Source organism: Microcaecilia unicolor, chromosome 4 (assembly GCF_901765095.1).
Source record: "Microcaecilia unicolor chromosome 4, aMicUni1.1, whole genome shotgun sequence".
In the NCBI taxonomy this organism is placed as follows: Eukaryota; Metazoa; Chordata; class Amphibia; order Gymnophiona; family Siphonopidae; genus Microcaecilia; species Microcaecilia unicolor.
This window is the reverse complement of record NC_044034.1, coordinates 148,939,272-148,954,299: the sequence shown is the minus strand read 5'-3', so window position 1 is coordinate 148,954,299 and position 15,028 is coordinate 148,939,272. Positions and strand designations below refer to the sequence as shown.

At 43.4% G+C, this 15,028-nt stretch overlaps 1 protein-coding gene across 1 annotated transcript in view; it reads left to right on the top strand.

Annotated features, from left to right (window-relative positions):
• Positions 1 to 15,028, top strand: part of NAV2 (neuron navigator 2) — a 463,718-nt gene that overhangs the window by 121,234 nt on the left and 327,456 nt on the right. Inside the window, 1 exon segment of the mRNA XM_030200720.1 lies at positions 5,168 to 5,285. Coding sequence (XP_030056580.1) covers positions 5,168 to 5,285 — 118 coding nt within the window.

Here is a 15,028-nt window from a genome sequence, read left to right as displayed (position 1 = left end):
AAATTATTTACTGCCACCGTTAGGTCCCGAAGCGCCTTCCAGATGTTATTCAATGTAACCTCCATGGAAGCCAAAAACTCCAAGTTGATTTCTCTTAGGTGTTTAGGAGTGGTTCTGCTGTAAACGTCCTCCGTTTCAGCATATGCCTGTAACTCACTCCTCCACTCCTTTGGACATGGTGGTTGAATAATTCGGGAGTGATAGAGTTGTTTTTTCCAGGTCCAAGAGCGTCAACACTCCTTTGCCGGCGCTAATCAAAAGACTCGCCAACCCTTTCATCTGTGGGCAGTTTGTCACGCAGCGGTCCCACACTTGCTGCTCAGGGGACAAAATGCTGGTAATTGGTGGCTGACCGCCGGTTGTCCCCTTCCTCTCAGTTAAGGTAACAGCAATTGCAGAGAGGAAATTTACGTAAAGAAGATGAAACTTCAGAGGGCAGCTGGGCTGTTGGGCATACGAACTTCAGGTCGCCATCTTACTACTCTCTCAGTTTGGGACACTCTTTGTCTGGTTTCTCCTCAGAGGCCTGTCTGATATGGGTAACCCTACAGCATAGCCCTCTGAGTCATTAGCTTTCTGCATGACATGGTTTAAAGTGTGCGGTGGAAGCCGCACCCTCGGCCAGCCACATGGGTTTCTGAATCGGCCTACTTGTGAACTTGGCAAGTCACGTAACCCTCCATTGCTTCAGGTAGACACTCTGATTATGAGCCTTCTGGGACACAAAAATACCTACTCTACTTGAATGTAACTCACTTTGAACTATTGAGAAAAGTTGTGATCAAAATCTAAATCCCGGATTTGGGGTTAAAATGTAAATGAGCTTGTTAAAATGCAAAAGTACACTGATTAGTGCAGTCATCAAGTAATGTGTGCTTTTATCAAGCTTTACTATAAATAACATAAAGTGGTTCTAATTTTAAGAAACGTATTTCTTTTATCGTACGTTTGTACTGAGGCAAAAGTTTGACTGTTCGCTTATATATCTCCTTCTTTTCAAAGATGCCCTGGAACAATGTACAATTTACATGTCATGTATATTATAGCTTAACAAATAAATTCCTGCACTCACTGGTAAATCAACCAAATAACATCTCCCATTTATTTTGAATTATGTCTTTCTCTCCTGGTTATTTTTTATGTATATTAGTGCAGCAGGAGAGAGTGCAGGGTTCAAATCCTGCTGCAAGTCACTCAACCCTCCCTTGCCTCAGGGACAAACTCAGATTTAAGAGTCCTCTGGGGAAAGGATAATATTTACTGTACTTGTATGTATCTTGCCATGAGCTACTACTGAAAAGGACTGAGCAAAGTAGAAATCCAGTTCCTGCAGTGTGTGGCAATAAACAGCTTGTGAAACTGGAGTAAACTATGCTTTCAGGGCAGTTTTCACAATGATTTCCATGGAGTGAAAAGCATTTTATTGGCATATATTAGGTGGCTGAACATTGCCCACCCACATTGCTGCTGAAAGGCTTCTACTACATTCGTAACTTTTAATCACTTTGCAATGAGTATTTTCCTTTGCACATTTAGGTTGAGGCTGAAACGTGCACACGTATTAGCCAGATAAAATTTAACCCGGTGTCTGTGTCTGTACATGCTTTTCATACACGGCGTCTTTTGTACGTCCCCTTTTAAAAACAGTGGGTGGAAAGCAGACACAGATCGAGAAATGCCCCCTGTAATTTTAGGGCCCAGTATTCAGAAAAGGCAAAGTATTCAAATTTATGCTCTTAAATTAGTCTCCTAGGATGGTGCCCTATTTTCAGCCAGACATAAGAGCTTAACTTTTCAGCTGAAAATTCATCTTATTTAGGAGCTTGAAAGTTATGCTCATAAATTTAATAAAGAGAACAGAAGAACAAAGTCCCTCGCAATACAGAGATCAGACAAACACAGAGAACATGACACCAAAAATGAATGCTAGATGATGTGTAAATCGTGCAGAAAATCTATTCAAACATCCAAAGATTTAACACGAATTGTGTTTCGGCCACAATGGCCTGCCTCAGGTGTCTTCAAATTGGATGTTCTCTAAACGCTCTAGCTTTCAATGCTAGCACCAGGTATCAATGCATCTTGATTCATACAATCTTGTCTCGTAGACAAACGTGACTACTTGCTCACTGTCATGACGATTTGTGTTCGAGTCTTTGGATGTTTGAATACATTTTCTGCACGATTTACGCATCATCTAGCTTCTTTTTTGGTGTCACCTTTGCTGTGTTTGTCTGATCATAAATTCAATAAGGCATGCGCCAAGTTTACAGAATAGAGGCCCTCACGTACGGGATTGGCACGTACATGCTTACATGTTTGGCACGCAATTCACACAGCGCATACTTGAAAGTGGGCCATAATTTGGGGCAGAGCATGGGTATATCACCATGTGATGCACACAACTTATAGAATACTGTCGGTTGCATGTGCTGCACGCCATTGATCTGGCATAAGTGGTTGCTCCTAAGTTTTGGCATGACAAAGCAGCTTTGCTTCAGTTTATAATGGGTTAGTGCACCCTAATGCTGTTATAGAATTTATGCGACTATATTTTTAGGTGTCACTCTATAGAATTACCCCCTTAGAGGGCAAAACTCAGCCTGTGGCGGTTGGCTGAATTAGAGCTGGATATTCAGTGCTCGACCTAATCAGGTATCCTCAAGTTCAAGTTCATTTGATATACCACCACAGGGATGTACCATCTTGGCGGTTGACATTAATAAACAAACTGATATCAGGAGATACTGTTCAAATCCAGGCTAAAATTCTACCTCTTTACCCATGTTTTAATAATTCCCATAATAAATGTATCCCCCATTTGGCCTGTTTTGTGTCCTGAATAGACTGAAAGGCCTGTCAAGCAGAGGCTGACTCTTACTTGTCCAAGAGACTGAAAGCTCTGTCGAGCAGAGGCGTGCCTCTTGTTTCTGTACAGCTCTGTATTCATCTAGTAGCATTATAGAAGTGTTAAGTACTGGTAAGCAGTAGTAATAAGGGCGACATTGAGTATCTGGGACTTTGGCAACCACTGTACTCAGGCTGATATTCATTGCTGGAACCCAGGTAACTAACTGGGCATAGTTAGTCCTACTTGCCCGACGTTGAATATCGGCACTGTCAGGATAACTTCAGAGTCCGCCCCGGACCACTTTAGCACTAAACAGATGGCGCTGCAGTGACTAGAGCTGATATTCAGTGGCGCTGTCCGGTTAAGTGGCGCTGAATTTCAGCACTTGAGCCTCTCCAACCCAGTTAAATAGGATTAAATATTGACCCCTTAGTGGTCAGACAATACAAATGCACTGGGTTCCAGAGGAAGCCATGGTTTATAGCCCTGGGGGCTGTCGTGATAGCTGGTTGGAGGGAGTTAAAAAAAATGGTGGAAGGTGCTTGGTACCTGCATATGACAAAGGCTGAGGAAAAAATGAGTTCATTGAATAGGGAGCTCAAAGGAGCAGGAATGGATGGACGTGAATCACTTGTTTACTCTTTCCAAAAATACTAGGACTATGGACATGCAATGAAGCTATTAAACAGTAAATGTAAAACAAATCGGAGAAAATATTTCTTCACTGAACCTGTAATTGAACTCTGGAATTCATTGTCAGAGAATGTGGTAAAAGCAGTTAGCTTAGCAGGGTTTAAAAAAGGTTTGGCTAACATCCTAAGTTCATGAGCCATTATTAAGATGGACTTGGGGAAAATCCACTGCTTATTTTCAGGATAAGCAGCATAAAATCTATTTTACTGTTTTGGGATCTTGCAAGGTACTTATAACCTGGATTAGCCATTGTTGGAAACAGGATATTGGGCTTGATGGGGACCTTCAGTCTGGCCCAGTATGGTAACAGTTATGTTCTTATGGAAGGAAATAATGCACAAAAGGTATAATGAAAGTGTTAAAAATCAAAGGGCCCTTTTTATTAAAGTATGTTAAGCAGTAAAATGGGAATTAGTGTGTGCTAACAGTTAATGAAGTGGCTTGACACTTAACATGTTCTAATTCATTTGTTAACGGACAAATGCTGAATAAGGCAGGGTCTATGCCTCACTCTTAACATGTGATACGACTTTATTAACTGTTGATGCAGCAGATAACTTGGAGCAGTTAATGTCACCTCTGTAGATGGTGGTAATTGCTTCTCCTTTATGTACAGTGCAGTTAATACTTGGTAAGTGTAGTGTCTCCAGTAGCGTAGCCAGGAATTTTTTTTACAGGGGGTGCATCTCTTCCCCCCCCCCCCCAGTCCCCCTGTGCCACCGCCGCCTCCGTACCTTAAAATCTTCTTGGCTGCAGTCTTCACCTGGGCAGCAACTACGGCACTCATAGGCTGCCTGCGGTCTGCACTGGCACTTCCTCCCTAAACCTTCTCGCCATTCACAACACAGGAAATAGCTTCAGAAGGGGCAAGAGGGTTCAGGGAGGAAGTCCCAGTGCATACCGCAGGCAGCCTATAAAGGCCGCTGCCCTGGTGAATACTACATCTGAGACTGTTCTAAAGGGAGCAGGGGGCCGGGTCTGATGGGGTGCGTACTCCACTGATGCACCTGATTTAAATATGACACTCACAAACAGGGAAGATAGGGTTTCTGGATAGTGAGGTTACACAAGAGACTGTGGTAGGCCAGGTGCCCTTAAATACAACTAAAGATCAGACAAAAGATAGCAAATCAGTAGTGTCAAGCATTAAGCATCATGCAAATAGGAACAACAAACATACTCTGAAATGTCTATATGTCAATGATAGGAGTCTAAGAAATAAGATGGGAGAGTTGGAATATATTGCACTAAATGAAAAATTGGACATAATGGGCATTACTGAGACCTGGTGGAAGGAGGATAACCAGAGGGACACTGTCATACTGGGGTACAAAGTATATTGTAGTGATAGGCTGGACCAGACTGGTGGAGGGGTAGCATTGTATATTAACGACAGCCTTGACTCAGATAGATTACAAATTCAGCAGGACACAAATCACACCTTTGAATCATTGTGGGTTGAAATTCCATGTATAAAAGGGAAAAGGACGTTGATAGGAGTGTACTACTGTCCGCCTCGCCAGGATGAGCAGGTAGATGCAGAAATGATAAAAGAAATCAGAGACGCAAACAAAATGGGCAATGCGATAGTAACTTTGCTTTTTTCTTTTTCCTTTTTTATAGATTTACACAGATTGGGCAAATCATTACTTGGTGAAATCTGGCCACAAGCGTTTGATAAAAGATTTGCAGCAAGATGTAACGGATGGGGTCTTACTAGCTGAGATCATTCAGATTGTGGGTAAGTCCATTTCAATGTTGTCTCATTTCATAGCAGAAAAAAAGCAAGAATTGATAAAAAGGAACAAAATTTTTTAGAAGGCCCGACATACACTGTGTTTCGGCATTATGCCTGCATCAGGGGTCAAGTGGATAAGCTGTTCCAATACAAGTTGATGGTTCTACTCAGTCACAGGGGAATGATAAATGTTGTTCACCACTGTTTTCCAGTGCCTCAGTATTGTTGCATTCAGAAATTCTAGGGGTCCTTTTACAAAGGCGCCCTGAAAAATGGTTTGCGGTAGTGTAGGGATGGGTTTTGGGTGTGCGCCAATCTATTTTTCAGCGCTCCTGTGAAAAAGGCATTTCTTCCCCCCCCCCTCAAAATGAACGTGCGGCTAAATTGCCGCTCGTCCATTTTGAGGGGCATTTTCGAAAGGGATGTTGATGTTTTGATATGGACATCCTCGCAAAATGTCCTGATCCAGGGGCGGGGAAACCCATATTTTTGAAGCAAGATGGACGTCCATTTTTCATTTCGAAAATATCTTCAGTGATGTCCAAATCCTTAAATTTGGTCGTCTCTAGACTTGGTCATCCCTAGACTTGGTCGTTTCTGATTTTCGGCAATAATCGAAAGCAAGGACTTCCATCTCACAAACGACCAAATACAAGCCATTTGGTTGTGGGAGGAACCAGCATTTGTAGTGCACTGGTCCCCCTGACATGCCAGGACACCAACTGGGCACCCTCGGGGGCACTGCAGTGGACTTCATAAATTGCTCCCAGGTACATAGCTCCCTTATGCTGAGCCCCCCAACCCCCCCCCCCCCAAAACCCACTACCCCCAACTGTACACCAGTACCATAGCCCTTACGGGTGAAGGGGGGAACCTAGATGTGGGTACACTGGGTTTCTGGTGGGTTTTGGAGGTCTCACTGTTTCCTCCACAAACGTAACAGGTGGGGGGGGGGGGCTGGGTCCACCTGTCTGAAGTGCACTGCACCCACTAAAACTGCTCCAGGGACCTGCATACTGCTGTCACGGACTTGAGTATGACATCTGAGGCAGGCATAGAGACTGGCAATCAATATTTTGAAAGATATTTTTTGAGGGTGGGAGGGGGTTAGTGACCACTGGGAGAGTAACAGGAGGTCATCCTCAATTCTCTCCGGTGGTCATCTGGTCATTTCAGGCACCTTTTTGTGCCTTAGTCGTAAGAAAAACACGACCAGGTAAAGTCATCCAAGTGTTTGTCAGGGACGTCTTTGTTGCTTTCGATTATGGGTCGAGGATGTCCAAGTGTTAAGCACGCCCAAGTCTTGACTTCGCTATGCCCCCTTGAACTTTGGCCATCCCTGCGACGGAAAGCAGTTGGGGACGTCCAAAATCGGCTTTCGCTTATATCGATTTGGATGACCCTGTGAGGACGCCCATCTTCCAATTTATGTCGAAAGATGGGCGTCCTTCTCTTTCGAAAATGAGCCCGTTTGGGTCTGAGACCTTACCACCAGCCATAGTCCTAGCAGTAAAGAATTTGGGCGGTAATGATCTATGTGCGTCAGGTGCCACTTGGCGTGCGTCCGCTTCTCGCCAGAAAATAAAAATTATTTTTCAGATGTGCTTATCGGACACGCAACAAAAATGAAATTACTTCAAGAGCCACGCGGTAGTCGGACAGTAAGTCAGTTTTGGTGCATGTTGGGCGCGCGTAGACGCTTATGTGGCTTAGTAAAAGGGGCCCTTAGTTTGCTGTGTGCTGCCTCCACATTCACACAGGATGTTGGCGATTTTGTCAGATCTGTAAGTACCAAAACTCATTAAGAAAGGACGTACTAGGAGTCTGAAAGCAACTGAAGCCTTACAAAAGTTTGAAAATGTTTTATTCAGGTGCCCTGGCAATTAATTTTTTCATTTTGAAAATAGTGTAAAGGGTTGTGATGGTTTTTGTGCGTAAAAGAAAGTAATGCTTGCTAAAAAAAAATAGGAGGAATGATATATGTAAAGTGTTTGAGTGGTGCACGGTGCGTGTTTGTGTCTTGGAGAAGGGGTAGAGATGTGCTTCTGGTGGGGGGAGGGAGGAGGAATAGCGAGTTTATTGTGTGTGTGTGTTGACGGTGGGGGGGGGGGGGGAGTAGGTGTTGCAACTCATTCAATTTACCTCTATTTAGTTAATCATGGGATCAAAGAAATGCTCATTGGTTACCTATGACACATAGAATTATCCATAAGTTATTCTTCTGGTTTTTAAAATCAAAAGTTCAGAAACCCTTTCTTTACTGGCTCATACATTAACTCCATATGTTCCTTCTCATGTGCTCCATTCATTCCAACATCTTTTAGTGGTGCCATCCTTTCATTATATCAGATGTGAGGTGACAAACGATTCAATTTTCTCAGTTGTAGGCCCCACTTTATGGAATGTAATACCGCTCTATTTTGGATCACAAACCTCATTAGCTAAATTTGAAAAGGATCTTAAAACATTTCTTTTTGAAGATGCTTTTGCATTCGCATAAAGTTGCCTGTGAGGTCAGCCTGTGGGCTAGCAAATCAGTACAGATATATTGCCCTCTTTTCTATCACCACTTTCCTATTTCTATTCTAGTTCCGCTTCTCCCTCCCTTTACTGCTTTTCACATTTTCTGTCTTCTGAATTTTTTGAACTATAAGACGCATAGGTATATTATTATGACTTGCGGGATAGCAAGACTGAAATAAACTTGGAAACTTAGGGTAAAAGGTGTTTGTGTTTGAAATGTCCACTTACTTGTGTGTTTAATATTTTGGTTGTGGTCTGCTAGATGATATTGTTGTTCTGTGCCCTTCACTCCTTTTGATTTCTGTATTGTTTGTTGTTTTACAGTTTTAAACTAATTGGCTTCTGTACATCACCATGTAGTTTTACTATGAATGGTGGTATTATCAAATACTAATAAATACAAAACCTACAAATAGAAATGGAGTATAACTGTGCTGCCCTCCCCCCTTCACATCTGCTGGATGGAAGTATCTTTCTCAAAATTTAAAAGTTTATTGAAGGCTGACTACTTCTTTGTGACATTTGACACAGACTCTCCTCCATGATTTTACTCTAGTATTTTATGAGCCTTGATTTTAAGCTGAGACCTCCTTTTATCCTTCCCCCTCTTATCTCTACTACCCCCCCCCCTGTTTACTAAGACGCGTGCCAACGCCGACACAGCCCATTCATAGGGCGCCACTAGCGCTGCTTAGTAAACAGGGGGGGTCACATTGTGAACTCCCCATTTCCTGTTATTCCTTCATGTTCCCATTTGTTTTTGTTTTAAACATTGATGATGTTGTTACACATTATTTTGTATGGTTATATTTGCGGAGTATCAAATAAACTGAACCTGAACCTTCTGCCCTCTCGCTCTCCCTTTATCCTCACTGTTCTCTCACTTTCCTTTCTCATCTTAACCCCCCCCCCTCCCCCCCACTTCACTACTTTTCTATCTAAGCTACTTATCACTTGCTCAATGGGAGCTCCTGCGCATCTTTGGGTGCTGGAGCCTGGGCTCCCTGTCAGCCTGCCATATCTGTCAGGGCTGCACCAGCTTCTCTGTTCATTCTGGTCCACAGCCTGGGATCCCCGTCACTTTTGCCAGTTGTACTGTGTCATAAGAGCATAGAACATAAGAGTAGCCATACTGGGTCAGACCAATGGTCCATCTAGCCCAGTATCCTGTTTTCCAAACAGTGGCCAAGCCAGGTCACAAGTACGTGGCAGAAACCCAAATCGTGGCAACACTCCTTACTACAAATCCCAGGGCAAGCAGTTGTTTCCCATTTCTGTCTCTATAGCAGACTATGGATTTTTCCTCCAGTAATTTGCCCAAACCTTTTTACCACCTCCTCTGGCAAAGAATTCCAGAGCTTAACTATTCATTGAGTGAAAAAATATTTCCTTCTATTTGTTTTAAAAGTATTTCCATGTAACTTCCTCAAGTGTCCCCCCTAGTCTTTGTACTTTTGGAACGAGTGAAAAATCGATTTACTTCTACACCACTCAGGATTTTGTAGACCTCAATCATATTTCCCCTCGTACATCTCTTTTCCAAGCTGAAGAGCCCTAACCTCTTTAGCCTTTCCTCGTACGAGAGGAGTTCCATCCCCTTTTGTCATTTTAGTCGCTCTTCTTTGAACCTTTTCTAATTCCGCTATATCTTTTTTCAGATATGGTGACCAGAACTGAACACAATACTCAAGGTGCGGACGCACCATGGAGCGATACAAGGGCATTATAGTATTTTTGGTCTTATTCACCATACCTTTCCTAATAATTCCTAGCATCCTGTTTGCTTTTTTGGCCGCCACCACCACACACTGAGCAGAAGATTTCAGCATATTATCTACAATGACACCCAGATCTTTTTCTTGAGCGCTGACCCCCAAGGTGGACCCTAGCATCAGGTAACTGTGATTCGGATTATTCTTTCCAACTAGTAAAAAAGGCCCGTTTCTGACACAAATGAAACGGGCGCTAGCAAGGTTTTTCTCGGAGTGTGTATGTTTGAGACAGTGTATGAGAGAGTGACTGTGTGTGAGAGAGTGAATGTGCGAGTGTGTGTGTGTGTGTGAGAGAGAGTGAGTCTGGGTGCGAGTGTGTCTGTGAGAGAGAGAGTGTGTGTAAGTGCATGTGTGAGACACAGTGTGAGAGAGAGTGTGTGCGCAAGAGAGAGAGTGTGTATGAGGCACAGACTCCCTGTGAGACTGAGTGTATGAGACCAAGGGAGTGTGTGAGTGTCTGTGTGACACATAGAGAGTGAATGTGATACAGTGTGAGACATTGAGTGTGTGAGAGTGAGAGAGAGAAAGACATTGACTGTGAGAGAGAGTGTGTGTGTGTGACAGAGATACCTCCCCCCCTCTCTGGTGTCAGGCCCCCCCCCTCTCTCTCTGGTGTCTGAGTGTTACTGTGCAGGACGCTGAGCTCTGGCTGTGCTTCAAGGAACTGACCAATCCTATTTATTAATAGAATGCACCTCCAACATTCTGAAGCCGAGAAACCTCTTGTGGTTGGTCACTTCTGCTTGTGACGAACCCGGAAGTACATGATATCAATTCAGAAGATGGATACAGAGAGCAGGAATGCCTCAGCCATGCAGTCAGCTTCAGAATGTTGGAGGTGTGTTTTATTACATAGGATGTGCATCACCTTGCATTTGTCCACATTAAATTTCATCTGCCATTGGACACCCAATTTCCTAAGGTCTTCCTGCATTATTTCTCAGTCTGCACGTGTTTCAACAACCTTGAATAGTATTGTGTCGTCTCTAAATTGAATCACCTCACTTGTTCAGATTTCCATATCATTTATAAATATGTTAAATAGTACCAGTCCCAGTACAGATCCCTGGTACAGTCCCAGCACTCCACTGTTCATTCACTCTCTTCCATTGAGAGAAATGACCATTTAGTGCTTGCTGGCACTTCCATTTCTTCGGGTGATGGGGTCATGGCTCCTTGCTGCTTCTGCCATGGCCATGTCAGCCATCACCTCCATCAGGTCTTCAGATGATAAGGTCTTGTTTCCCTTTCATCCCTCCCCCCCCCCCCCCCCCCCCCCACTTTCACCCCTTCACTTTTTTTGTGAAACATAAAAAGACTCCACAAGCAATAGGATCTACTGCTTCAAAATGCTCCTCTACCCTACCCGGTTCCTTCTAATCCCTGCCCCTAAATCTATTCTTTTACTTTTAAAGGAAGATACAGAGGGGAGCATAGACAGTCCCCAGACCTCAAAAAGTTAGAAGTTTGTGAGGCATCACATGTTGCAGGCACAGATCACCATGATCCCATCGGCCTTGTAAGACTTCTTTGGTATCTTTAAACATTATTCTGATATTGATTCATTCTCTTTGTCTCATTCTGAAAATACAGCAGGGTTGTGTCTTTTACTGCATCCTGTTTGTTTTAAGTTAGGTTGTCACAATTCACAAGGAGTGGTAGAATTGAGGTCTGATGTGGCTGAAACAGGTTTTAGGCTGTGACATGCTCAGATTTCACTACTTCTTCATATCCAGCCCTCAATCTAGATGTTTATGGGGCTTTTCAAAAGCAACGAAAACATGGATTTTTAAAGATTGTTATTGTATTGTAATAATGTGAGTTTGGAAGGGGGAGATGGGTGCATTGATTTGGAATTCTAAATGGTTTTGTTACTGTATTGTTCTTGTTTTGGAATTTTATATTGTAAACTGCTCTGACTAGCTATATAGTTGAACATGGCAGGCTGTAAAAGCTTGTATTAAAATTAAATCTCCCCCCCCCGCCCCCCGTTTTTAAAAACCGCTTTTATGTAACTTTCCATCTCTCTCTCTCTCCAGCTTCCTATTCTCAGTTCTTCTATTCCCCAGACTTTCACTAACTTTTCCCTCTCTATGTTTCCTTCTATCCAGCATCTTCTGTCTCTCTCTGTCCTCTCTTCAACACAGCACCTCCTCTCTGTACAGCACCTCTTCTCTGTCCCCCATTTCCATCCAGCATCTTCCTTCTGTCACCCCTCCCTTGTGTCCAGCATTCTCCTCTGTGGCTCTATTCCCCTTCTATTCAGTATCTCTCATATTTCCCTATTCCCCTTCTCTCCAGTAGTCTCTCTCTTTGTCCCTATCCCCCACCTATGTCTAGTATCTCCTCTGTCTTTTTACTCATCCTATGTCCAGTATTTCCTCTGTCATCTTACAACCCCCCCTTCATCAACCTGTATCTCTATACCCTCTGTGTCCCTTTTCCCTTCCTGCCTGATCCATAATCTTTCCACTTCTCCCCTCCCCAAGCTAGTATTTCCCTCCTCTCTGTTCCAGTACGTCCCTGTCTTTCTCTCTTCAAGATCAAGCATCTCCCTTCTGCAATTTACTTCCTCCCTCCTGTGTCCAACATCCCCCTTGTCCCACAAGCAAGCATATTCCCTTTTTTTCCATTCTACCCTTTTCCAGCATTTTCTTCCTCTCAACTTTTGTCCAGCATCTCTTCTCTCTCTCCCTCTCTATCCACTCTCTCCTTACTCCCTTCCCCATCTCCAGCTCCTCCCTTCCATCTTCTTACTCCCCTAGCATTTCTCCTGCCATCCTACTCCCGTTGTGTCTGTCTCTCCTCTTGTCCCCAGTCTCTATTCCCCATCCCTCACCATGTCCAAATTCCTCTTCCCCCACCCCACACTCCATCCAGTATCTCTTTTCTCCTTCCCTGTCCCCAAGGGCAGCAGCATCCCCCACCCTGTTCACTCTTCCCCGCCCCCATTTCAATCCAGCAGCTCCCTTTTGTCACCCCATATCCACCATCCCCATTCCCCACACCTTCCATCAAACATATCCCCTCTGTGCCTTGAGCAGGAAGGTTAAAGTGGAATGCAAAGCTCATGTCAAATTAAATTAAATAAAAATTTTATCCTGTATCTCCATTCTTCTTCCCTGTCCTTGATACAGCATTGCCTCTCTCTCTCCCTCCCCCACCCCACTGCCTCCTCCATTGCTGCTGCTTCCTGGCAGTAGCAATAAAGCAGAGAGATGCTATGTGTGTGTGTGGGGGGGGGGGGGGGTGCGGCCCTTCCACCATGCACACACTGATAAAGACTCTGCTGCTACCACCCTTTCTGATGTATACTTCCTGTTTCTGAGAGGCGGGATTGGCAGTTCCTTTAGTGGCAAAATGAAAGTAGTGGAGGAGTAGCCTAGTGGTTAGTGCAGTGGGCTTTGATCCTGGGGAACTGAGTTTGATTCCCACTGCAGCTCCTTGTGACTCTGGGCAAGTCTCTTAACCCTCCGTTGCCCCTGGTACAAAATAAGTATCTGAATATATGTAAACCGCTTTGAATGTAGTTGCAAAAACCACAGAAAGGCGGTATATCAAGTCCCATTTCCCTTTCCCTATATCTTCTCTGCTTTATTGCCACTGCACACATGCCGAGAAGCATCAACAGCAGTGGCAGGCGATGTGAAACTGGGGCTCGGGGGCTGGAGCTGATGGTAGCCAGTCGAGCATGTTGGGCACACTTTCTGCCACTCTCAAAACTTTGCCACTTGAAAGAGTTGCCTCACTTGGCATGATGATAGAGCCCACCCCTGTTGTCAGAATATACATTAATCCACATTCGGGTAGAGACCCCTCTTCCTCCTCATTGCCATGAGGTAACATGATTAATGTGCTAACACTTCCATTGCATGAGGCTGTTTTACATTCCAAGAGGCTGGTTTCAGGCAAAGCAAATGTTTCCATTGGTCTCCTCCTAATTGCGTGTGGCGCTTTTATGCATCTGGTTTATGAGGCACATTGATTTTAGAAGCAGTGGTACCTAGGAGTATCCTGAGACATGCTACTAGCATCTGGCGCAGTTATTTCATTTAATCTTTGGTGTCTTGAAGAGTGCAATTGATTTCCAGCAGGTGGCTGCTATCAGGAGTGAGCGTTAAAGGTTGGTTGGTTTTGGTTTTTTTTTTTTTTTTTAATTTCAATGTTCATTAAATATTACAAAGAAAAATACATGAAAGGAAAATAAACACCTCTGATCAGAGAAACAGAAAAAATATATATAAAACACCAATGAACAAACATGTTAACCACATTAGTCTCTATCAGCTCATAGAGAATGTTGGATCTTACTAAGGTTGTATTGCTCTGATGAGATGAAGATGTTCTTTGTGTTTGTAGAGAACATTTGCATGGTAAGGGGAATTAAATCCAGCAAGGTAAATGGCTTAATTTTGCCAAAAACTTTGTTTAAAATCAGTTAGCCTTTGTAGCAAGCAGAGCGGTGGAGTCAGTACACCAAACCTCCAACTCTGACTCTGTTGCCTCTGTTTTTTTTACTGTCCAACTCTGACTCCTACTGTGCATAGTAAATCTAAGATAAATTTGATTAATTACAGAAACATAGGATATTTCTTTATGTACAAAATAAGGACTGATAGATCACAAAATATATTTATTTAAAGTTTGAACAAAAAGCTTGAACATAAAAAAAAGCTCTCAAATGAAAATATGCAATATGCTGTTGTAAGTTTTTATTTTGAAACCAAAACTGCTCACAATTGTAGTGTTTGGTCAGGAGGAAGTAGACAAGAGGTACAAGGCACTGTGAGCTTCTCCTCATTTTCCCACTTGCTGTGTTGTGATTATATGTCCCCTTGGTAAGTCAAGTGTCAGCCCAGCCCAGCCCAGCCCATGTGGATTCAATAACATATTTAATCCTCAGGATAATCTTATATTAGAACTGGCTGTTTCCTTCAGCTGGAGGAGAGCTGAGTGAAATCCCCAACACTAGGATTGGAACTTTGCGAGGGAGTTGGTATTTTGAGCTGCTGCTCAGATGACTGAAGTCTGTCAAATGCTCAGTCAATGGAAAAGTTGACAACTTGGCTGTTTTCTGTTGATATAATTCAGTCATGAAAGTGATCACCCTAGAACAGTGAAATAAGTAAACAAGCAGGTGAGCAACTTTTCCAGGGCAGTGCCCATTACACATGGAAGAGAGAGAGAGAGGGGGGATGTGAGGTCAAAGTTATGACAGCACCAAGACTGTGGGGAGAGGTTTGGGCAGATATAAAGGGAAGTGCCAAACAGAGAGAAGATATTTTTATTAAAGAACTAGCCACCCAGACTCCAATCTCACAGCTCCACTGGCAAGAAACTGATGTCTTGTCTTCGAGCTTATGATTTTTAATCAGCAGGTCAGTGACTTTGCCATGGGCACCACTATGAACCATTTTTTTTTCAGTCTGTGGCAGAACTGGAAGGACAACC